At 48.5% G+C, this 26,635-nt stretch overlaps 1 protein-coding gene across 1 annotated transcript; it reads left to right on the top strand.

Moving 5' to 3' along the window:
• Nucleotides 1–834: 834 nt before the first annotated feature.
• Nucleotides 835–21,055, top strand: cyp17a2 (cytochrome P450, family 17, subfamily A, polypeptide 2). Its single transcript, XM_071334223.1, has 8 exons — nucleotides 835–1,287; nucleotides 2,252–2,372; nucleotides 4,084–4,222; nucleotides 4,836–4,933; nucleotides 8,225–8,356; nucleotides 19,885–19,971; nucleotides 20,469–20,708; nucleotides 20,882–21,055. The coding sequence occupies exons 1-8, from the start codon at nucleotides 1,043–1,045 to the stop codon at nucleotides 21,053–21,055; spliced, it is 1,236 nt and encodes a 411-aa protein (XP_071190324.1). The 5' UTR covers nucleotides 835–1,042.
• Nucleotides 21,056–26,635: the final 5,580 nt, after the last annotated feature.

Raw genomic sequence — 26,635 nt, 5'->3', positions numbered from 1 at the left:
AACGTAAGCCACCAAATAATACATGCCGAGCAGAATTAGGCCGATACCCGCTAATTATCCAAATCCAGAAAAGAGACGTTGAATTCTACAACCAAGGAAAGCGATTCCCAAACCTTCCATAACAAAGCCATCACCTACAGAGAGATGAACCTGGAGAAGAGTCCCCTAAGCCAGCTGGTCCTGGGGCTCTGTTCACAAACACAAACAGACCTCACAGAGCCCCAGGACAGCAGCACAATTAGACCCAACCAAATCATGAGAAAACAAAAAGATAATTACTTGACATATTGGAAAGAATTAACAAAAAAACAGAGTAAACTAGAATGCTATTTGTCCCTAAACAGAGAGTACACAGTGGCAGAATACCTGACCACTGTGACTGACCCAAACTTAAGGAAAGCTTTGACTATGTACAGACTTGCTATTGAGAAAGGCCGTCGAAAGCAGACATGGCTCTCAAGAGAAGACAGGCTATGTGCTCACTGCCCACAAAATGAGGTGGAAACTGAGCTGCACTTCCTAACCTCCTGCCCAATGTATGACCATATTAGAGAGACATATTTCCATCAGATTACACAGACCCACAAAGAATTAGAAAACAAACCCGATTTTGATAAACTCCCATATCTACTGGGTGAAAGTCAAGGTGATTGTAGGAGATAAACACAAACACTACCAGACCAAGGTGGTCCAGCGTGACATTCATTGCCTAGTTAAATAAAGGTTAAAAAAATAAATACATATTATACCACGTCCCTGACCCGTGACCCCTCAATGCTCAGTGACGTCCCCCTGGCGAGGAGGGTGGAGGGGCGGAGGGATGGAAGGACAGTGAGAGAGAGAGAGAGAATCTCTTCTAGGTCCAGGATTCAGATAGCTAGTCAGTTGAACCAGAACAGTCAATTAGTCAGTTCCTTGGGGATTGTTGCTCTCTCACATTCATATTTATACAGGAACAAAGATCAAACTAGGAAGGAACAAAAAGGACATTTGGTGATTCCAACCTTTGGGACCTCCAGCTCCAGCGTTCTGTGGCTACGTGATGGCATCCGGAGGACTAGTGGTGTCTGTCCTATCAGTCTGTCCTACCACTCTGTTGCTGTGGGTCCTAGCTGGAGCTACGGCCTGTCTCCTGCTCAAAGGGGTGATGAGGATGGGAGGGGGGGACTCTCACCCCCCTAGTTACCCCCCATTACCCTGCCTCCCCTCCCTCCCTCTCCTGGGGAGTCTCCTGAGTCTGATGGGAGACCAGCCCCCTCATCTCCGCTTCACAGAGCTGGGACACAGGTAGGATGATGATGATGCTACAGCTGCTGCTGTTCTGTCCCCTGGTGTCAGATCCTACTATCTGTTCTGTCCCCTGGTGTCAGACAGATCCTACTATCTGTTCTGTCTCCTGGTGTCAGAACCTACTATCTGTTCTGTCCCCTGGTGTCAGACAGAACCTACTATCTGTTCTGTCCCCTGGTGTCAGACAGATCCTACTATCTGTTCTGTCCCCTGGTGTCAGACAGATCCTACTATCTGTTCTGTCTCCTGGTGTCAGATCCTACTATCTGTTCTGTCCCCTGGTGTCAGACAGAACCTACTATCTGTTCTGTCTCCAGGTGTCAGATCCTACTATCTGTTCTGTCTCCCGGTGTCAGACAGAACCTACTATCTGTTCTGTCCCCTGGTGTCAGACAGAACCTACTATCTGTTCTGTCCCCTGGTGTCAGACAGAACCTACTATCTGTTCTGTCCCCTGGTGTCAGACAGAACCTACTATCTGTTCTGTCCCCTGGTGTCAGACAGAACCTACTATCTGTTCTGTCCCCTGGTGTCAGACAGAACCTACTATCTGTTCTGTCCCCTGGTGTCAGACAGAACCTACTATCTGTTCTGTCCCCTGGTGTCAGACAGAACCTACTATCTGTTCTGTCCCCTGGTGTCAGACAGAACCTACTATCTGTTCTGTCTCCAGGTGTCAGACAGAACCTACTATCTGTTCTGTCTCCTGGTGTCAGACAGAACCTACTATCTGTTCTGTCCCCTGGTGTCAGATAGAACCTGTTCTGTCTCTCAGTATGTCTCTATTTTAGTGGTAGAAGTTGGTGAACATGAAGTTTATTTTGAAAATTGTTACATAAATGACTTAATTTTGCATTTCTGTCTGTCTGTCTGTCTGTCTGTCTGTCTGTCTGTCTGTCTGTCTGTCTGTCTGTCTGTCTGTCTGTCTGTCTGTGTGTGTGTGTGTGTGTGTGTGTGTAAGGTATGGCCCACTGTATGCCCTGTACCTCGGACCTCATTACACAGTGGTAGTGAACACCTACCAGCATGCCAGAGAAGTGCTACTGCAGAGAGGGAAGGAGTTCGCTGGGAGACCCAAGATGGTGAACCACAACCCAGAGGCAGCTCATATAGTCTGAGATGTCTTACTGCTGCAATTAAAGGACAGGACATTAGCTGCATAAGGCTTTCCTCAAATCAAACATACAGAATCCCTCTGTCTGCCCAGACCAGACATATAGAATCCCTCTGTCTGCCCAGACCAGACATACAGAATCACTCTGTCTGCCCAGACCAGACATATAGAATCCCTCTGTCTGCCCAGACCAGACATATAGAATCCCTCTGTCTGCCCAGACCAGACATATAGAATCCCTCTGTCTGCCCAGACCAGACATATAGAATCCCTCTGTCTGCCCAGACCAGACATATAGAATCCCTCTGTCTGCCCAGACCAGACATATAGAATCCCTCTGTCTGCCCAGACCAGACATATAGAATCCCTCTGTCTGCCCAGACCAGACATATAGAATCCCTCTGTCTGCCCAGACCAGACAAAATCATATTAGCCTTTGACCTGTTTCCTACACAAATACAGACAGATGCATTTTCTCTATCAGACCATATACCTTTGTATCTACCATCCCAACCTACACTCTTAGAAAAAAGGTTATATCAAGAACCTAAAGGGGTTCCTCGGCTGTCCCCGTAGGATAACCCTTAGAATAACCCTTTTTGGTTCCAGGTCAGTTTTTGGTTCCAGGTAGAACCCTTTCAGGTTGAACATAGAACTCTTTCCACAGAAGGTTCTACCTGGAACCCTTTTGGAACCCTTTTTTCTAAGAATGTACTCCCTCTCCCTCCTCTTCCTCCTCCTTCTCTCCTCTCCTCTCCTCTCCTCTCCTCTCCTCTCCTCTCCTCTCCTCTCCTCTCCCTCTCCCTCTCCCTCCTTCCCAGTTGACTACAGAGTTGTTGACCCGGGGGGGGGGGGAGGACATAGAGTTTCTCCTCTCCTCTCCTCTCCTCTCCTCTCCTCTCCTCTCCTCTCCTCTCCTCTCCTCTCCTCTCCTCTCCTCTCCTCTCCTCTCCTCTCCTCTCATCTCCTCTCCTCTCCTCTCCTCTCCTCTCCCTCTCCCTCTCCCTCCTCCCTAGTTGACTACAGACTTGTTGACCCGAGGGGGGAAGGACATAGAGTTTCTCCTCTCCTCTCCTCTCCTCTCCTCTCCTCTCCTCTCCTCTCCTCTCCTCTCCTCTCCTCTCCTCTCCTCTCCTCTCCTCTCCTCTCCTCTCCTCTCCCTCTCCCTCTCCCTCCTCCCTAGTTGACTACAGACTTGTTGACCCGAGGGGGGAAGGACATAGAGTTTCTCCTCTCCTCTCCTCTCCTCTCCTCTCCTCTCCTCTCCTCTCCTCTCCTCTCCTCTCCTCTCCTCTCATCTCCTCTCCTCTCCTCTCCTCTCCTCTCCCTCTCCCTCTCCCTCCTCCCTAGTTGACTACAGACTTGTTGACCCGAGGGGGGAAGGACATAGAGTTTCTCCTCTCCTCTCCTCTCCTCTCCTCTCCTCTCCTCTCCTCTCCTCTCCTCTCCTCTCCTCTCCTCTCCTCTCCTCTCCTCTCATCTCCTCTCCTCTCCTCTCCTCTCCTCTCCCTCTCCCTCTCCCTCCTCCCTAGTTGACTACAGACTTGTTGACCCGAGGGGGGAAGGACATAGAGTTTCTCCTCTCCTCTCCTCTCCTCTCCTCTCCTCTCCTCTCCTCTCCTCTCATCTCATCTCCTCTCCTCTCCTCTCCTCTCCCTCTCCCTCTCCCTCCTCCCTAGTTGACTACAGACTTGTTGACCCGAGGGGGGAAGGACATAGCGTTCTCTGACTACTCTCCTCTATGGAAGACCCACCGCAGGCTAGTACACAACTCCTTTACCCTGTTCGGAGAGGGGACCACCAAACTACAGAGCATCGGTGAGGCCAAGGTGTGTGTGTGTGTGTGTGTGTGTGTGTGTGTGTGTGTGTGTGTGTGTGTGTGTGTGTGTGTGTGTGTGTGTGTGTGTGTGTGTGTGTGTGTGTGTGTGTGTGTGTGTGTGTGTGTGTGTGTGTGTGTGCACGCATGCGTGTGTGACTACCATCTGTATGTGTGTGTTCAAATACTGTATCTGTTTGTCTTCTACATTTCTATGTGTTTGTCTGTCTGTGTGTGTGTGTGTGTGTGTGTGTGTGTGTGTGTGTGTGTGTGTGTGTGTGTGTGTGTGTGTGTGTGTGTGTGTGTGTGTGTGTGTGTGTGTGTGTGTGTGTGTGTGTGTGTGTGTGTGTGTGTGTGCACGCATGCGTGTGTGACTACCATCTGTATGTGTGTGTTCAAATACTGTATCTGTTTGTCTTCTACATTTCTATGTGTTTGTCTGTCTGTGTGTGTGTGTGTGTGTGTGTGTGTGTGTGTGTGTGTGTGTGTGTGTGTGTGTGTGTGTGCGTGCGTGCGTGCGTGCGTGCGTGCGTGCACAGTGCTTACTGTGCTTACACAGAAGTGTGTGTGTGTGTGTGTGTGTGTGTGTCTGTGTGTGTGTGTGTGTGTGTCCAGTACTAGAGGCAGTGGAGACGCTGTGCTGTGACCTCCAGGCCAGCAGGGGGAAGGCTATTGACCCTGGTCCTCCTCTGATGAGAGCTGTCACCAATGTGGTACTTATTGTTATTAAAATCTATGTGTTGGCTGTATGCACTGTAATGTGTTTTTTTAGCTGTCCCTCTTATCCAGGTCTCCCTCTTATCCAGGTCTCCCTCTTATCCAGGTCTCCCTCTTATCCGGTTCTCCCTCTTATCCAGGTCTCCCTCTTATCCAGGTCTCCCTCTTATCCGGGTCTCCCTCTTATCCGGGTCTCCCTCTTATCCGGTTCTCCCTCTTATCCAGGTCTCCTTCTTATCCGGGTCTCCCTCTTATCCAGGTCTCCCTCTTATCCAGGTCTCCCTCTTATCCAGGTCTCCTTCTTATCCAGGTCTCCCTCTTATCCAGGTCTCCCTCTTATCCAGGTCTCCCTCTTATCCAGGTCTCCCTCTTATCTAGGTCTCCCTCTTATCCAGGTCTCCCTCTTGGCCAGGTCTACCTCTAATCCAGGTCTCCCTCTTGGCCAGGTCTCCCTCTTGGCAGGGTCTCCCTCTTATCCAGGTCTCCCTGTTATCCGGGTCTCCCTCTTATTCAGGTCTACCTCATATCCAGGTCTCCCTCTTATCCGGGTCTCCCTCTTATCCAGGTCTCCCTCTTATCCAGGTCTCCCTCTTGGCCAGGTCTACCTCTTATCCAGGTCTCCCTCTTATCCAGGTCTCCCTCTTATCCAGGTCTCCTTCTTATCCAGGTCTCCCTCTTATCCAGGTCTCCCTCTTATCCAGGTCTCCTTCTTATCCAGGTCTCCCTCTTATCCAGGTCTCCCTCTTATCCAGGTATCCCTCTTATCCAGGTCTACCTCTTATCCAGGTCTCCCTCTTATCCAGGTCTCCCTCTTATCCAGGTCTCCCTCTTGGCCAGGTCTCCCTCTTATCCAGGTCTCCCTCTTGGCCAGGTCTCCCTCTTATCCAGGTCTCCCTCTTATCCAGGTCTCCCTCTTATCCAGGTCTCCCTCTTATCCAGGTCTACCTCTTATCCAGGTCTCCCTCTTATCCAGGTCTCCCTCTTATCCGGTTCTCCCTCTTATCCGGGTCTCCCTCTTATCCGGGTCTCCCTCTTTTCCGGGTCTCCCTCTTATCCGGTTCTCCCTCTTATCCGGTTCTCCCTCTTATCCAGGTCTCCTTCTTATCCGGGTCTCCCTCTTATCCAGGTCTCCCTCTTATCCAGGTCTCCCTCTTATCCAGGTCTCCTTCTTATCCAGGTCTCCCTCTTATCCAGGTCTCCTTCTTATCCAGGTCTCCCTCTTATCCAGGTCTCCCTCTTATCCAGGTCTCCCTCTTATCCAGGTCTCCCTCTTATTCAGGTCTCCCTCTTATCCAGGTCTCCCTCTTGGCCAGGTCTACCTCTTATCCAGGTCTCCCTCTTGGCCAGGTCTCCCTCTTGGCCAGGTCTCCCTCTTGGCAGGGTCTCCCTCTTATCCAGGTCTACCTCTTATCCAGGTCTCCCTCTTATCCAGGTCTACCTCTTATCCAGGTCTCCCTCTTATCCAGGTCTCCCTCTTATTCAGGTCTACCTCATATCCAGGTCTCCCTCTTATCCGGGTCTCCCTCTTATCCAGGTCTCCCTCTTATCCAGGTCTCCCTCTTGGCCAGGTCTACCTCTTATCCAGGTCTCCCTCTTATCCAGGTCTCCCTCTTATCCAGGTCTCCTTCTTATCCAGGTCTCCCTCTTATCCAGGTCTCCCTCTTATCCAGGTCTCCTTCTTATCCAGGTCTCCCTCTTATCCAGGTCTCCCTCTTATCCAGGTCTCCCTCTTATCCAGGTCTACCTCTTATCCAGGTCTCCCTCTTAGCCAGGTCTCCCTCTTATCCAGGTCTCCCTCTTGGCCAGGTCTCCCTCTTATCCAGGTCTCCCTCTTGGCCAGGTCTCCCTCTTATCCAGGTCTCCCTCTTATCCAGGTCTCCCTCTTATCCAGGTCTACCTCTTATCCAGGTCTCCCTCTTATCCAGGTCTCCCTCTTGGGCAGGTCTCCCTCTTATCCAGGTCTCCCTCTTATCCAGGTCTCCCTCTTATCCAGGTCTCCCTCTTATCCAGGTCTCCCTCTTATTCAGGTCTCCCTCTTATTCAGGTCTCCCTCTTATCCAGGTCTCCCTCTTGGGCAGGTCTCCCTCTTATCCAGGTCTCCCTCTTATCCAGGTCTCCCTCTTATCCAGGTCTCCCTCTTATCCAGGTCTCCCTCTTATCCAGGTCTCCCTCTTATTCAGGTCTCCCTCTTATCCAGGTCTCCCTCTTGGGCAGGTCTCCCTCTTATCCAGGTCTCCCTCTTATCCAGGTCTCCCTCTTATCCAGGTCTCCCTCTTATCCAGGTCTCCCTCTTGGCCAGGTCTCCCTCTTATCCAGGTCTCCCTCTTATCCAGGTCTCCCTCTTATCCAGGTCTCCCTCTTATCCAGGTCTCCCTCTTATCCAGGTCTCCCTCTTATCCAGGTCTCCCTCTTGGCCAGGTCTCCCTCTTATCCAGGTCTCCCTCTTGGCCAGGTCTCCCTCTTATCCAGGTCTCCCTCTTATCCAGGTCTCCCTCTTATCCAGGTCTCCCTCTTATCCAGGTCTCCCTCTTATCCAGGTCTCCCTCTTATCCAGGTCTCCCTCTTATCCAGGTCTCCCTCTTATCCAGGTCTCCCTCTTGGGCAGGTCTCCCTCTTATCCAGGTCTCCCTCTTATCCAGGTCTCCCTCTTATCCAGATCTCCCTCTTATCCAGGTCTCCCTCTTATCCAGGTCTCCCTCTTGGCAGGGTCTCCCTCTTATCCAGGTCTCTCTCTTGACAGGGTCTCCCTCTTATCCAGGTCTCCCTCTTGGCCAGTTCTCCCTCTTATCCAGGTCTCCCTCTTATCCAGGTCTCCCTCTTATCCAGGTCTCCCTCTTATCCAGGTCTCCCTCTTGGCAGGGTCTCCCTCTTATCCAGGTCTCCCTCTTGGCCAGTTCTCCCTCTTGGCCAGGTCTCCCTCTTATCCAGGTCTCCCTCTTATCCAGGTCTCCCTCTTATCCAGGTCTCCCTCTTGGCCAGGTCTCCCTCTTGGCCAGGTCTCCCTCTTATCCAGGTCTCCCTCCTATCCAGGTCTCCCTCTTATCCAGTTCTCCCTCTTGGCCAGGTCTCCCTCTTGGCAGGGTCTCCCTCTTGGCAGGGTCTCCCTCTTGGCCAGGTCTCCCTCTTGGCCAGGTCTCCCTCTTATCCAGGTCTCCCTCTTGGCCAGGTCTCCCTCTTGGCCAGGTGTCCCTTGTAAAAGAGGTCTTCTGACTTGCTGGATAATAAAAGTCTAAGTATATCACCACCATATTAATAAACATGTATGACCTTTGATCCTTGACCTTTAGGTGTGTACCCTGGTGTTCAGCTCCACCTACCAACCTGGTGACCCTGAGCTGACCTCTGTGATGGAATACAACGACGGTATCGTCCAGACCATCGCTAGAGGGGGACTAGTTGACATCTTCCCCTGGCTACGGGTAGGAGACTCGCAGGGTCATACACAGACACAGACACATCCGCACACACAACTGATACAAATAGGTGAACAGGTTGTTGAAACATGTACAATGCCATGAAAAAGTATTTGCCCCCTTCCTGATATATCATTTTTTTGCACATATGTTTCAGATCATCAAACAAATTTAAATATTACACAAAGATAACCCAACTAAACACAAAATGCAGTTTTTAAGTGATAATTTTATTTATTAAGGGAAAAATCTATCTGAACCTTCATGGCCCTATGTGACAAAGTAATTACCCCCTAAACCTAATAATTGGTTTTGCCACCCTCACCACCCTCCGCAGCAACAACTGCAATCAAGCGTTTGCGATAACTGGCAACGAGTCTTCCACATCGCTGTGGAGGAATTTTGGCCCACTCTTCTTTGCAGAATTGTTTTAATTCAGCCACATTGGATGGTTTTCGAGCATAAACCGACTTTTTAAGGTCACGCCACAGCATCTCAATCGGATTCAAGTCCGGACTTTGACTAGGCCACTCCAAAACCTTCATTTTGTTTTTTTAAGCCATTCAGAGGTGGACCTGCTGGTGTGTTTTGGATCGTTGTCCTGTTGCAGAACCCACGTGCCCTTCAGCTTGAGGTCACGACCTGGTGGCCCGTTATTCTCCTTCAGGATGTTTTGGTAGAGAGCAGAATTCATGGTTCCATCAATCACAGCAAGTCGTCCAGGTGCTGAAGCAGCAAAGCAGACCATCACACTACCACCATCATCACACTACCACCATCACCACTACCACCATCACTACCACCACCACCACCACTACCACCACCATCACTACCACCACCATCACTACCACCATCACTACCACCACCACCATCACTACCACCACCATCACCACCACCACCATCACTACCACCACCATCACCACTACCACCATCACTACCACCACCACCATCACTACCACCACCATCACTACCACCACCATCACTACCACCACCATCACTACCACCATCACTACCACCACCACCATCACTACCACCATCACTACCACCACCATCACTACCACCACCATCACTACCACCACCATCACTACCACCACCATCACTACCACCACCATCACTACCACCACCATCACTACCACCATCACTACCACCACCATCACTACCACCATCACTACCACCACCACCATATTGGACTGTTGGTATGATGTTCTTTTTCTGAAATGCTGTGTTACTTTTACACCAGATGTAACGGCACACCTTCCAAAAAGTTCAACTTTTGTCTCGTCAGTCCACAGAATATATTCCCAAAAGTCGTGGGGATCATCAAGATGTTTTTTGCCAAAAGTGAGACGAGCCTTTATGTTCTTTTTGGTCAGCAGTGGTTTTCTCCTTGGAACTCTGTTATGGATGCCATTCTTGCCCAGTGTCTTTCTTCTGGTCATGAACACTGACCTTAACTGAGGCAAGTGAGGCCTGCAGTTCTTTTAGATGTTGTTGTGGGTTCTTTTGTGACCTCTTGGATGAGTCGTCGCTGCGCTCTTGGGGTAGTTCTGGTTGGCCGGCCGGGAAGGTTCACCGTTGTTCTAAATGTTCTCCATTTATGTCTCTCACCGTGGTTCGCTGGAGTCCCAAAGCTTTAGAAATGGCTTGGTAACCCTTTCCAGACTGATAGATGTCAATTACTTTGTTTCTCATCTGTTCCTGAATTTCTTTGAATCGCGGCGTGATGTCTTGCTTTTTGAGATCTTTTGTCCTACTTCACTTTGTCAGACAGGTTCTATTTAAGTGATTTCTTGATTCAACAGCTCTGGCAGTAATCAGGCCTGGGTGTGGCTAGTGAAATTGAACCACAGTAAATTCCTGTTTTAACAAGGGGCAGTAATTACTTTGTCTGTCACGTTCCTGACCTGTTTTCTCTTGTTTTGTATGTGTTTATTGGTCAGGGCGTGAGCGGGGTGGGCATTTCTATGTGTTGTGTTTCTATGTTGGGTTAAAGGCTTGCCTGGTATGGCTCTCAATTAGAGGCAGGTGTTTGGCATTTCCTCTGATTGAGAGTCATATTAAGGTAGGTTGTTCTCACTGTTTGTTTGTGGGTGATTGTCTCCTGTGTCTTTCGTGTCTGTGTATGTGCACCACACGAGACTGTCTTGGCTGTTCGTTCGTTTGATGTAGTCTGTTCCTGTTCGTGAGTTCTGCGTGTAGTTATGTAAGTTCCATGTTCAGGTCTGTCTACGTCGTGTTTGTTATTTTGTAATTTCCAAGTGTTTTCGTATTTCGTCTTCGTGTTTCAATAAATATCATTTATGTCTAATTACCTCGCTGCGTATTGGTCCACCGATCCTTCTCTCCTCTCCTCGTCCGAGGAAGAGGAGGAAGACGACAGCCGTAACATTGTCACATAGGGCCATGAAGGTTCAGATAGCTTTTTTCCCTTAATAAATAAAATTATCACTTAAAAACTGCATTTTGTGTTTACTTGGGTTATCTTTGTGTAATATTAAAATGTGTTTGATGTTCTGAAACATTTAAGTGTGACAAATGTGCAAAAAAATTATATATATGGAAGGGGGCAAATACTTTTTCACAGCACTGTACATGTTTCTAGTTGTCACCCCATGTCAATAGTTCGTGTAAGGAAGCATATTGTTTAATTTCAGACACATCCACTGTTGGTTTGCTGATGTCATGACTTACGTATCTCATGATCACCAGAGAACAAAAGTTGTTATGTTGCGATCAAAAGCATCAACATTAATTTGTTTCAGACACCACCTGCAAAAAAAAGAAACGTCCCTTTTTCAGGACCCCGTCTTTCAAAGGATAATTCGTCAAAATCCAAATAACTTCACAGATCTTCATTGTAAAGGGTTTAAAAATAAGTTTCCCATGCTTGTTCGATGAACCATAAACAATTAATGAACATGCACCTGTGGAACGATCGTTAATACACTAACAGCTTGCAGACGGTAGGCAATTAAGGTCACAGTTATGAAAACTTAGGACACTAAAGTGGCCTTTCTACTGACTCTGAAAAACACCAAAAGAAAGATGCCCAGGGTCCCTGCTCATCTGCATGAACGTGCCTTAGGCATGCTGCAAGGAGGCATGAGGACTGCAGATGTGGCCATGGCAATAAATTGCAATGTAAGTACTGTGAGACGCCTAAGACAGCACTACAGGGAGACAGGACAGACAGCTGATCGTCCTCGCAGTGGCAGACCACGTGTAACAACACCTGCACAGGATCGATACAATACAATACCTAACAATACAATACCTGGCTCAGACGGAGGGTGCAATGCTTCAAGCTCCGATAAAACAGGTTTATTTGATTTATTTTTCTGTGTGTTTTCTAGTGTTTTTCTCATGTTCTTAATCAGTTTGTTTCATTACTACATACACCCACTACATACACCCGGGTAGAACTATTGGAATGCGAATCGTTTACTCACCGTCCACCCGACCTTCCCGAATTCACGGAGAAGGCAGACCAATGAGCTCGCCTTATCGATGAGACCTCGGGCTACCTGGGAGTCCTGCCGGAGAGTAGGAAGCAGAGATGCCGACGGAGAGGCAGACATGGCGGGGTCTTAGTGAGATTAAGACGTCGGCGACCAGTCCTCTATTGCCGAGCATACTACTCCCCAATGTCCAAATCATTAAGACGTCGGCGACCAGTCCTCTATTGCCGAGCATACTACTCCCCAATGTCCAAATCATTAAGACGTCGGCGACCAGTCCTCTATTGCCGAGCATACTACTCCCCAATGTCCAAATCATTAAGACGTCGGCGACCAGTCCTCTATTGCCGAGCATACTACTCCCCAATGTCCAAATCATTAAGACGTCGGCGACCAGTCCTCTATTGCCGAGCATACTACTCCCCAATGTCCAAATCATTAAGACGTCGGCGACCAGTCCTCTATTGCCGAGCATACTACTCCCCAATGTCCAAATCATTAAGACGTCGGCGACCAGTCCTCTATTGCCGAGCATACTACTCCCCAATGTCCAAATCATTAATGAATAAACTTCAAGAGCTCAGAGCGAGGATCTCCTTCCAGAGGGACATCAGATTCTGCATCATACTCTGACTTTCAGAGATTCCTGCATAAATTATGTTTTTTTTAGATTTCTGTAAGTCTTTAGCTGACAGTCTAGGATTCTTCTTAACCTCATTGAGCATTCTGCGCTGTGCTCTTGCAGTCATCTTTGCAGGACAGCCACTCCTAGGGAGTGGTGGACTGATGAACATCAAGGCTTTTAGAGATACTTTTGTAACCCTTTCCAGCTTTATCCAAGTCAACAATTCTTAATCTTAGGTCTTCTGAGATCTCTTATGTTCGAGGCATGGTTCCCATCAGGCAATGCTTCTTGTGAATAGCAAACTCTAATGTTGTGAGTGTGTTTTATAGGGCAAAGCAGCTCTAACCAACATCTCCAATCTCGTCTCATTGATTGGACTCCAAGTTAGCTGACTCCTGACTCCAATTAGCTTTTGGAGAAGTCATTAGCCTAGAGGTTCACATACTTTTTCCAACCTACACTGTGAATGCTTAAATGATGTATTCAATATAGACAAGTAAAATACAATAATTTGTGTGTTATTAGTTTAAGCACACTATGTTTGTCTGTTGTTGTGACTTAGATGAAGATCAGATCAAATTTGATGACCAATTTATGCAGAAATCCAGGTAATTCCAAAGGGTTCACATACTTTTTATTGCCTCTGTAGGTCCTGTATGATGTACTGGGCTGTACGCACTACCCTCCGTGGTGCCTTATGGTCAGATGCCCAACAGTTCCCATGTCTGTTAAGATGTCTGTTAAGGGGAGTAAGAGTACAAGGCGGTGATGCAACCGGTCAGGATGCTCTTCTGTCTGCGTTGTCCGTTTTGTCTTCCATTGTTTTGTTGTTGTTTGTTTATTTTCAGCCCCCGTCCACACAGGAGGCCTGATGCCTGGTTATCCTGGTTCAATATAGGTTAAATAAAATAAACCGAGACTCTGTGATATGATATTTCCATGAGCAGCTCATAGATGAGACGTCACTACCTGTTGACTACCTGTTGAGTCTGCAGACGTGTTGCTGTGCGTTTTGCTGCCAACTTTACTTTACTTTGCTAGCTGACAACTTTACGTTTTTTTTGTTTTGTTTTTAATTACCGTTTATATTTTTAGTTTTTCCATCGCAACTTTCTTCCCTCATTCAACTTTTTCACTCCGGACGCTTTATCTGGACATGGTTCGTCAACACCTTCAACAGCCGAAGCTAAGTACTAACATTAACATGATGTCTTTTAATTGCAGTCGCTGTACTCATAATATACAGGAGAACGATCGCCTTACGGCGAGAATAGCTGTGCTACAAGCCCAGCTTCAGACGCAATCGTTAGGCAAGGGTAATTTCAGTGTAGGAAAGGAAGAAACAGCGTCTGTGCCACCAGTAAGTACAGATAGTAACGTTAGTATAAATCCCCCCGCACAGTCCCCGCAGCCGGACAACTTTCTCGTGGCTTCTGGAGGGAAATGCTGTTGGAATGCTCAACCGGTGTCGCTCATTCAGCCGACAGAAACTTTCAACCGGTTCTCCCCATTATGTAGCGAGTCGGAGTCTGAGTCTGAGTTTTCTCTTGTCTCTACTCCTCCCGTTACGGGGTCTGAGACGCCGAAGGCTCCCACCATTAGCTCTGACAAATTGAAAACCCTAGTCATTGGCGACTCCATTACCCGCAGTATTAGACTTAAAGCGAATCACCCAGCGATCATACACTGTTTACCAGGGGGCAGGGCTACCGACGTTAAGGCTAATCTAAAGATGGTGCTGGCTAAAGCTAAATCTGGCGAGTGTAGAGAGTATAGAGATATTGTTATCCACGTCGGCACCAACGATGTTAGGATGAAACAGTCAGAGGTCACCAAGTGCAACATAGCTTCAGCGTGTAAATCAGCTAGAAAGATGTGTCGGCATCGAGTAATTGTCTCTGGCCCCCTCCCAGTTAGGGGGAGTGACGAGCTCTACAGCAGAGTCTCAGCACTCAATCGCTGGTTGAAAACTGTTTTCTGCCCCTCCCAAAAGATAGAATTTGTAGATAATTGGCCCTCTTTCTGGGACTCACCCACAAACAGGACCAAGCCTGACCTGCTGAGGAGTGACGGACTCCATCCTAGCTGGAGGGGTGCTCTCATCTTATCTACCAACATAGATAGGGCTCTAACTCCTCTAGCCCCACAATGAAATAGGGTGCAGGCCAGGCAGCAGGCTGTTAGCCAACCTGCCAGCTTAGTGGAGTCTGCCAATAGCACAGTCAGTGTAGTCAGCTCAGCCATACCCATTGAGACTGTGTCTGTGCCTCGACCTAGGTTGGGCAAAACTAAACATGGCGGTGTTCGCCTTAGCAATCTTATTAGGATAAAGACCTCCTCCATTCCTGCCATTATTGAAAGAGATCGTGATACCTCACATCTCAAAATAGGGTTACTTAATGTTAGATCCCTCACTTCAAAGGCAGTCATAGTCAATGAACTAATCACTGATCATAATCTTGATGTGATTGGCCTGACTGAAACATGGCTTAAGCCTGATGAATTTACTGTGTTAAATGAGGCCTCACCTCCTGGTTACACTAGTGACCATATCCCCCGTGCATCCCGCAAAGGCGGAGGTGTTGCTAACATTTACGATAGCAAATTTCAATTTACAAAAAAAAAAATGGCGTTTTCGTCTTTTGAGCTTCTAGTCATGAAATCTATGCAGCCTACTCAATCACTTTTTATAGCTACTGTTTACAGGCCTCCTGGGCCATATACAGCGTTCCTCTCTGAGTTTCCTGAATTCCTATCAGACCTTGTAGTCATAGCAGATCATATTCTAATTTTTGGTGATTTTAATATTCACATGGAGAAGTCCACAGACCCACTCCAAAAGTATTTCGGAGCCATCATCGACTCAGTGGGTTTTGTCCAACATGTCTCTGGACCTACTCACTGCCACAGTCATACTCTGGACCTAGTTTTGTCCCATGGAATAAATGTTGTAGATCTTAATGTTTTTCCACATAATCCTGGACTATCGGACCACCATTTTATTACGTTTGCAATCGCAACAAATAATCTGCTCAGACCCCAACCAAGGAGCATCAAAAGTCGTGCTATAAATTCTCAGACAACACAAAAATTCCTTGATGCCCTTCCAGACTCCTTCTGCCTACCCAAGGACATCAGAGGACAAAAAATCAGTTAACCACCTAACTGAGGAACTCAATTTAACCTTGCGCAATACCCTAGATGCAGTTGCACCCCTAAAAACGAAAAACATTTGTCATAAGAAACTAGCTCCCTGGTATACAGAAAATACCCGAGCTTTGAAGCAAGCTTCCAGGAAATTGGAACGGAAATGGCGCCACACCAAACTGGAAGTCTTCCGACTAGCTTGGAAAGACAGTACCGTGCAGTACCGAAGAGCCCTCACTGCTGCTCGATCATCCTACTTTTCCAACTTAATCGAGGAAAATAAGAACAATCCAAAATTTCTTTTTGATACTGTTGCGAAACTAACTAAAAAGCAGCATTCCCCAAGAGAGGATGGCTTTCACTTCAGCAGTAATAAATTCATGAACTTCTTTGAGGAAAAGATCATGACCATTAGAAAGCAAATTACGGACTCCTCTTTGAATCTGCGTATTCCTCCAGGGCTTAGCTGTCCTGGATCCGCACAGCTCTGCGAGGGCCTGGGATCGGGAGAGACACTTAAGTGTTTTAGTACTATATCTCTTGACACAATGATGAAAATAATCATGGCCTCTAAACCTTCAAGCTGCATACTGGATCCTATTCCTACTAAACTGCTGAAGGAGCTGCTTCCTGTGCTTGGCCCTCCTATGTTGAACATAATAAACAGCTCTCTATCCACCGGATGTGTACCAGACTCACTAAAAGTGGCAGTGATAAAGCCTCTCTTGAAAAAGCCAAACCTTGACCCGGAAAATATAAAAAACTATCGGCCTATATCGAATCTTCCATTCCTCTCAAAAATTTTAGAAAAAGCTGTTGCGCAGCAACTCACTGCCTTTCTGAAGACAAACAATGTATACGAAATGCTTCAGTCTGGTTTTAGACCCCATCATAGCACTGAGACTGCACTTGTGAAGGTGGTAAATGACCTTTTAATGGCGTCAGACCGAGGCTCTGCATCTGTCCTCGTGCTACTAGACCTTAGTGCTGCCTTTGACACCATCGATCACCATATTCTTTTGGAGAGACTGGAAACCCAAATTGGTCTACACGGACAAGTTCTGGCCTGGTTTAGATCTTACCTGTCGGAAAGATATCAGTTTGTCTCTGTGAATGGTCTGTCCTCTGACAAATCAACTGTACATTTCGGTGTTCCTCAAGGTTCCGTTTTAGGACCACTATTGTTTTCACTATATATTTTACCTCTTGGGGATGTTATTCGAAAACATAATGTTAACTTTCACTGCTATGCGGATGACACACAGCTGTACATTTCAATGAAACATGGTGAAGCCCCAAAATTGCCCTCGCTAGAAGCCTGTGTTTCAGACATAAGGAAGTGGATGGCTGACAACTTTCTACTTTTAAACTCGGACAAAACAGAGATGCTTGTTCTAGGTCCCAAGAAACAAAGAGATCTTCTGTTAAATCTGACAATTCATCTTGATGGTTGTAAAGTCGTCTCAAATAAAACTGTGAAGGACCTCGGCGTTACTCTTGACCCTGATCTCTCTTTTGACGAACACATCAAGACTGTTTCAAGGACAGCTTTTTTCCATCTACGTAACATTGCAAAAATCAGAAATTTTCTGTCCAAAAATGATGCGGAAAAATTAATCCATGCATTTGTTACTTCTAGGTTAGACTACTGCAATGCTCTACTTTCCGGCTACCCGGATAAAGCACTAAATAAACTTCAGTTAGTGCTAAATACGGCTGCTAGAATCCTGACTAGAACCAAGAAATTTGATCATATTACTCCAGTGCTAGCTTCCCTACACTGGCTTCCTGTTAAGGCAAGGGCTGATTTCAAGGTTTTAATGTTAACCTATAAAGCGTTACATGGGCTTGCTCCTACCTATCTTTCCGAGTTGGTCCTGCCGTACATACCAATACGTACGCTACGGTCACAAGACGCAGGCCTCCTAATTGTCCCTAGAATTTCTAAGCAAACAGCGGGAGGCAGGGCTTTCTCCTATAGATCTCCATTTTTATGGAACAGTCTGCCTACCCATGTGAGAGACGCAGACTCGGTCTCAACCTTTAAGTCTTTACTGAAGACTTATCTCTTCAGTAGGTCATATGGTTGAGTGTAGTCTGGCCCAGGAGTGTGAAGGTGAACGGAAAGGCTCTGGAGCAACGAACCGCCCTTGCTGTCTCTGCCAGGCCGGTTCCCCTCTCTCCACTGGGATTCTCTGCCTCTAACCCTGTTACAGGGGCTGAGTCACTGGCTTGCTGGTGCTCTTTCATGCCGTCCCTAGGAGGGGTGCGTCACTTGAGTGGGTTGAGTTACTGACGTGATCTTCCTGTCTGGGTTGGCGCCCCCCCTTGGTTTGTGCTGTGGTGGAGACCTTTGTGGGTTATACTCGGCCTTGTCTCCGGATTGTAATGTTGGTGGTTGAGGATTTCCCTCTAGTGGTGGGGGGGCTGTGCTTTGGCAAAGTGGGTGGGGTTATATCCTTCCTGTTTGGCCCTGTCCGGGGGTTTCTTCGGATGGGGCCACAGTGTCTCCTGACCGCTCCTGTCTCAGCCTCCAGTATTTATGCTGCAGTAGTTTATGTGTCGGGGGGCTAGGGTCAGTTGGTTACCTGGAGTACTTCTCCTGTCTTATCCAGTGTCCTGTGTGAATTTAAGTATGCTCTCTCTAATTCTTTCGTTCTCTCTTTCTCTCTGAGAACCTGAGCCCTAGGACCATATGTCAGGACTACCGGGCATGATGACACCTTGCTGTCCCCAGTCCGCCTGGCCTTGCTGCTATTCCAGTTTCAACTGTTCTGCCTGCGGTTACGGAACCCCTACCTGTCCCAGACCTGCTGTTTTCAACTCTTAATGATCGGCTATGAAAAGCCAACTGAGATTTATTCCTGATTATTATTTGACCATGCTTGTCATTTATGAACATTTTGAAAATCTTGGCGCTCTCTAATTTTCTCCTTCTCTCTTTCTTTCTCTCGGAGGACCTGAGCCCTAGGACCATACGTCGGGACTACCGGCCGTGGTGACTCCTTGCTGTCCCCAGTCCGCCTGGCCTTGCTGCTATTCCAGTTTCAACTGTTCTGCCTGCGGTTATGGAACCCCTACCTGTCCCAGACCTGCTGTTTTCAACTCTTAATGATCGGCTATGAAAAGCCAACTGAGATTTATTCCTGATTATTATTTGACCATGCTTGTCATTTATGAACATTTTGAAAATCTTGGCTCTCTCTAATTTTCTCCTTCTCTCTTTCTTTCTCTCGGAGGACCTGGGCCCTAGGACCATGCGTCGGGACTGCCGCCCGTGGTGACTCCTTGCTGTCCCCAGTCCGCCTGGCCTTGCTGCTATTCCAGTTTCAGCTGTTCTGCCTGCGGTTATGGAACCGCCACCTGTCCCAGACCTGTTGTTTTTCAACTCTTGATGATCGGCTATGAAAAGCCAACTGAAAATTATTCATGATTATTATTTGACCATGCTTGTCACTTATGAACATTTTTGAACATCTTGGCATAGTTCTGTTATAATCTCCACCCGGCACAGCCAGAAGAGGACTGGCCACCCCTCATAGCCTGGTTCCTCTCTAGGTTTCTTCCTAGGTTTTGGCCTTTCTAGGGAGTTTTTCCTAGCCACCGTGCTTCTACACCTGCATTACTAGCTGTTTGGGGTTTTAGGCTGGGTGTCTGTACAGCACTTCGAGATATTAGCTGATGTACGAAGGGCTATATAAAATAAAATTGAATTGAATTGAATGTGAAATGGCTAGCTAGTTAGCGGTGGTGCGCGCTAATAGCGTTTCAATCGGTTACGTCACTCGCTTTGAGACCTCGAAGTAGTGGTTCCCCTTGCTCTGCAAGAGCCGCGGATTTTGTGGAGCGATGGGTAACGAAGCTTCGTGGGTGACTGTTGATGTGTGCAGAGGGTCCCTGGTTCGCGCCCGGGTTCAGGGCGAGGGGACGGACGTAAAGTTAAACTGTTACGTTGGTACACGAGCAGCTCATAGATGAGACGTTACATGCATAGCAATACACTTACAAGAGTCACAGAATATCTTCCCCAGTGGAGGCTGCTGATGGGAGGACAGCTTGAACAGAATAAATGTAACGGTACCAAACACCATTTCGTTCCAGCCGTTATTATGAGCCGTCCTCCAATCAGCAGCCTCCACTGATCTACGCATGTGCAAGGCTGCACTTTGCTACAACACGAGTCGCGGGACCAAAACAGCCTTCGTGCTTCATACTCTTAGTTGTTGTGAAAATCTTGCCGATATGTTGTTGTGCATCTCGCTGAGTCTACCTTTAACTAAAACTCTATCCTGTCTCTTCTGTAGTTTCTCCCCAACCAGAATCTGACCACGCTGACAGAGTGTATCGCCATCAGGGATCAGCTACTCAGCAGGAAACTAGAGGAACACAAGGTACACACAAGCACGCACACACACACACTCCACAGGAGGTTGGTGGCACCTTAATTAGGGAGGAGGGGCTCGTGGTATTGGCTGGAGGGGAATCAGTGGAATGGTATCAAACACATGGTTTCCATGGTTTCCAGGTGTTTCCATGGTTTCCAGGTGTTTGATGTCATTTCATTTCCAGCCATTATTATAAGCCGTCCTCCCCTCAGCAGCTTCCACTGACACACAAAAGCGCATGCACACACACACACACACGCACGCACGCACGCACGCACACACACACACGCACACACACACACACACACACACACACACACACACACACACACACACACACACACACACACACACACACACACACACACACACACACACACACACACACACACACACACACACACACACACACACACACACACTGAGGGAAAGTGGACAAGGAAAGGAAGCCATCCTACAGTATTGAGACACAGCCTTGACCTCTAACCTCTGATCCTCCGTAGGTGTCGCTGATCGGCGGGGAGCCCCGTGACCTACTGGACGCTCTGCTGCAGGGTCAGACGAGTTTCAAACATAACCAGGGGTCAGGGGTCAGAGGTCAGGGGTTAGGAGCGGAGCAGGAAGAGGAGGGGATCAGCGATGACCACGTCTTGATGACTGCGGCTGAAGCATTCGGAGCCGGAGTAGAAACCACCTCGACGACACTACTCTGGGTCCTGGCCTTCCTCCTGCACCACCCACAGGTAGGAAGGAGGGAGGAGGAAGAAGGAGAGGGGGGGACTGGGGGAGGAGGGAGAAAACCAACTGAGAAAAATGAAGAGACAACGAGAGAAGTTATAGGAACACCGCAAGTTATATTCAAGAAATCTGCTTTCTACTGAACTGTCTCGTCCATCCCCCTATCCCCCCAACCCAGGTCCAGGAGCGTGTGCAGAAGGAGCTGGATGAGGTGGTGGGTTGTGTAAGGAGTCCAGATGTGTCAGACCGCCCTCACCTGCCCTATCTGGACTCTGTCATCAATGAGGTCATGAGGATACGCCCTGTCAGCCCCGTCCTCATACCTCACACCGCCCTGACTCACAGCAGGTAACTAACACACCTGACCTGCCTCACCTGTTATAGTCCCCATCCCTCCTCACTCACAGCAGGTAACTAACACACCTGACCTACCACACCTGTTATAGTCCCATCCCTCCTGACTCACAGCAGGTAACTAACACACCTGACCTGCCTCACCTGTTATAGTCCCCATCCCTCCTCACTCACAGCAGGTAACTAACACACCTGACCTACCTCACCTGTTATAGTCCCATCCCTCCTGACTCACAGCAGGTAACTAACACACCTGACCTACCTCACCTGTTATAGTCCCATCCCTCCTGACTCACAGCAGGTAACTAACACACCTGACCTACCTCAGCTGTTATAGTCCCATCCCTCCTGACTCACAGCAGGTAACTAACACACCTGACCTGCCTCACCTGTTATAGTCCCCATCCCTCCTCACTCACAGCAGGTAACTAACACACCTGACCTACCTCACCTGTTATAGTCCCATACCTCACACCGCCCTGACTCACAGCAGGTAACTAACACACCTGACCTACCTCACCTGTTATAGTCCCTATCCCTCCTGATTCACAGCAGGTAACTAACCCACCTGACCTACCTCACCTGTTATAGTCCCCATCCCTCCTGACTCACAGCAGGTAACTAACCTACCTGACCTACCTCAGCTGTTATAGTCCCATCCCTCCTGACTCACAGCAGGTAACTAACACACCTGACCTACCTCAGCTGTTATAGTCCCATCCCTCCTGACTCACAGCAGGTAACTAACACACCTGACCTACCTCACCTGTTATAGTCCCATCCCTCCTGACTCACAGCAGGTAACTAACACACCTGACCTACCTCACCTGTTATAGTCCCATCCCTCCTGACTCACAGCAGGTAACTAACACACCTGACCTACCTCACCTGTTATAGTCCCCATCCCTCCTGACTCACAGCAGGTAACTAACACACCTGACCTACCTCACCTGTTATAGTCCCATCCCTCCTGACTCACAGCAGGTAACTAACACACCTGACCTACCTCACCTGTTATAGTCCCATCCCTCCTGACTCACAGCAGGTAACTAACACACCTGATCTACCTCACCTGTTATAGTCCCATCCCTCCTGACTCACAGCAGGTAACTAACCCACCTGACCTACCTCACCTGTTATAGTCCCATCCCTCCTGACTCACAGCAGGTAACTAACCCACCTGACCTACCTCACCTGTTATAGTCCCCATCCCTCACACCGCCCTGACTCACAGCAGGTAACTAACACACCTGACCTACCTCACCTGTTATAGTCCCATCCCTCACACCGCCCTGACTCACAGCAGGTAACTAACCCACCTGACCTACCTCACCTGTTATAGTCCCCATCCCTCCTGATTCACAGCAGGTAACTAGCCCACCTGACCTACCTCACCTGTTATAGTCCCATCCCTCCTGACTCACAGCAGGTAACTAACACACCTGACCTACCTCACCTGTTATAGTCCCCATCCCTCACACCGCCCTGACTCACAGCAGGTAACTAACACACCTGACCTACCTCACCTGTTATAGTCCCCATCCCTCACACCGCCCTGACTCACAGCAGGTAACTAACCCACCTGACCTACCTCACCTGTTATAGTCCCCATCCCTCACACCGCCCTGACTCACAGCAGGTAACTAACACACCTGACCTACCTCACCTGTTATAGTCCCATCCCTCCTGACTCACAGCAGGTAACTAACACACCTGACCTACCTCACCTGTTATAGTCCCCATCCCTCCTGACTCACAGCAGGTAACTAACCCACCTGACCTACCTCACCTGTTATAGTCCCATCCCTCCTGACTCACAGCAGGTAACTAGCCCACCTAACCTACCTCACCTGTTATAGTCCCATCCCTCCTGACTCACAGCAGGTAACTAACACACCTGACCTACCTCACCTGTTATAGTCCCATCCCTCCTGACTCACAGCAGGTAACTAACACACCTGACCTACCTCACCTGTTATAGTCCCCATCCCTCCTGACTCACAGCAGGTAACTAACACACCTGACCTACCTCACCTGTTATAGTCCCCATCCCTCCTGACTCACAGCAGGTAACTAACAACCCTGACCTACCTCACCTGTTATAGTCCCCATCCCTTCTGACTCACAGCAGGTAACTAACACACCTGACCTACCTCACCTGTTATAGTCCCTACCCCTCCTGACTCACAGCAGGTAATTAACACACCTGACCTACCTCACCTGTTATAGTCCCTATCCCTCCTGACTCACAGCAGGTAACTAACCCACCTGACCTACCTCACCTGTTATAGTCCCCATCCCTCCTGACTCACAGCAGGTAACTAACACACCTGACCTACCTCACCTGTTATAGTCCCATCCCTCCTGACTCACAGCAGGTAACTAACACACCTGACCTACCTCACCTGTTAAAGTCCCATCCCTCCTGACTCACAGCAGGTAATTAACACACCTGACCTACCTCACCTGTTATAGTCCCATCCCTCCTGACTCACAGCAGGTAACTAACCCACCTGACCTACCTCACCTGTTATAGTCCCCATCCCTCCTGACTCACAGCAGGTAACTAACCCACCTGACCTACCTCACCTGTTATAGTCCCATCCCTCCTGACTCACAGCAGGTAACTAACACACCTGACCTACCTCACCTGTTATAGTCCCATCCCTCCTGACTCACAGCAGGTAACTAACACACCTGACCTACCTCACCTGTTATAGTCCCATCCCTCCTGACTCACAGCAGGTAACTAGCCCACCTGACCTACCTCACCTGTTATAGTCCCATCCCTCCTGACTCACAGCAGGTAACTAACCCACCTGACCTACCTCACCTGTTATAGTCCCATCCCTCACACCGCCCTGACTCACAGCAGGTAACTAACACACCTGACCTACCTCACCTGTTATAGTCCCATCCCTCACACCGCCCTGACTCACAGCAGGTAACTAACCCACCTGACCTACCTCACCTGTTATAGTCCCATCCCTCACACCGCCCTGACTCACAGCTGGTAACTAACACACCTGACCTACCTCACCTGTTATAGTCCCATCCCTCACACCGCCCTGACTCACAGCAGGTAACTAACCCACCTGACCTACCTCACCTGTTATAGTCCCATCCCTCCTGACTCACAGCAGGTAACTAGCCCACCTGACCTACCTCACCTGTTATAGTCCCATCCCTCACACCGCCCTGACTCACAGGAGGTAACTCTACAAGATGAAAAGCCTAATACAATAGTACATCCTTGCACGTAAAGCATACTACAGCATACTACAGCATACTACAGTATACTAAAGCATACTACAGCATACTGCAGCATACTAAAGCATACTACAGCACACTACAGCATACTACAGTATACTAAAGCATACTACAACATACTACAGCATACTACAGCATACTACAGCATACTACAGTATACTACAGCCTACTACGGCATACTACAGCATACTAAAGCATTCTACAGCATACTAAAGCATACTAAAGCATACTACAGCATACTACAGCATATTACAGCATACAAAAGCATACTACAGCATACTAAAGCATACTACAGCACACTACAGCATACTAAAGCATACTACAGCATACTACAGCGTACTACAGCATATTACAGCATACTACAGCCTACTACAGCATACTACTGCATACTACAGCATACTACAGCATACTAAAGAGTACTACAGCGTACTACAGCGTACTACAGCATAATACAGCATACTACAGCATACTGCAGCGTACTAAAGCGTACTACAGCGTACTACAGCATACTACAGCATACTACAGCATACTACAGCATACTACAGCATACTAAAGCATACTACAGCATACTACAGCATACTACAGCATACTAAAGCACACTACAGCATACTAAAGCATACTACAGCATACTACATCATACTACAGCGTACTACAGCATACTACAGCATACTACAGCATACTACAGCCTACTACAGCATACTGCAGCATACTACAGCATACTACAGCATACCACAGCATACTACAGCATACTACAGCATACCAAAGCATACTACAGCGTACTACATCCTACTACAGCGTACTACAGCATACTACAGCGTACTGCAGCGTACTGCAGCGTACTACAGCGTACTACAGCGTACTACAGCATACTACAGCATACTAAAGCATACTACAGCATACTACAGCATACTGCAGCATACTACAATATACTACAGCATACTACAGCATACTACAGCATACCAAAGCATACTACAGCATACTACATCATACTACAGCGTACTACAGCATACTACAGCCTACTACAACATACTAAAGCATACTAAAGCGTACTACAGCGTACTACAGCATACTAAAGCATACTACAGCATACTACAGCATACTACAGCGTACTAGAGCATACTACAGCGTACTAAAGCATACTAGCGCATACTACAGCATACTACAGCATACTACGGTATATTAAAGTATACTACAGTATACTTCAGCATACTACAGCATACTACATCGTAGTAAGGCGTAGTAAAGCGTACTAAAGCGTACTACATTATCAAACTTTCACATACTATAAAACGTATATTTTCGCATACCCAAAATGCCTACTATTTAGAGATCAAGTTCAGGTATTTGGACATGGCCAGTCTCTCTGTCCTCCCCAGTATCGGCGGTCATTCCATCTGTAAGGGAAGCCGTGTACTGGTGAACATGTGGGCCATACACCACGACCCGGAACACTGGGACCAACCAGAGGACTTCAGACCAGGTGAGATCCTCACACACACACACACACACACACATACACACACACACACACACACAGTTGAAAATAACACACCCCTCCCTTCTCCATCCGCAGAGCGTTTCCTAGACGACAAGGGCCAGCGCTTCATTCCTTCCTGTTTCATGCCATTTGGGGCAGGGCCTCGGGTCTGCGTGGGCGAATCACTGGCCAGGCTGGAGCTGTTCCTGTTTGTGAGTGGTCTGCTGCAGAGGTTCAGCTTCAGCCCCGCCCCTGGGGATTCCCTACCCGACCTGGAAGGGCGCCTAGGGGTGGTGCTACAGCCACTCAGATACACCCTCACTGTTACACCTAGACCAGGCTGGGAGGGGGTGAGGGGGGAGAGGGAGGGGGAGACTGAGGGGGAGGGGAAGAGAGTGGGGAGGGGGTAGAAACTGGGGGGAGGGGGGAGAGAGTGGGGAGGGGGTAGAAACTGGGGGGAGGGGGGAGAGACGGAGATGGGGGGAGGGAAGGGAGGGGGAGTGGTGGAAGGTTTTAGGGGGAGGGGGGGTTGACTGAGGTAGAGGGTTAGGGGGAGTGTTGGAAGGATTGAGGGGGAAGGGGACAGACTGAGGGGGAGGGACTGGGGGGCAGGGGAAGAGAGGGGAGAGGGGGTAGAAACTGGGGGGAGGGACTGAGGGGGAGAGATACTGAGATGGAGGGACTGAGGGGGAGAGATACTGAGAGGGAGGGACTGAGGGGGAGAGATACTGAGAGGGAGGGACTGAGGGGGAGAGATATTGAGAGGGAGGGACTGAGGGGGAGAGATATTGAGAGGGGGAGACTGGGGGGGAGAGATATTGAGAGGGAGGG

This window comes from Salvelinus alpinus, chromosome 11 (genome assembly GCF_045679555.1).
Source record: "Salvelinus alpinus chromosome 11, SLU_Salpinus.1, whole genome shotgun sequence".
NCBI classification, from domain to species: Eukaryota; Metazoa; Chordata; class Actinopteri; order Salmoniformes; family Salmonidae; genus Salvelinus; species Salvelinus alpinus.
Note: the sequence above shows the minus strand (reverse complement) of the source record. Positions and strands in the feature narration are given on the sequence as shown.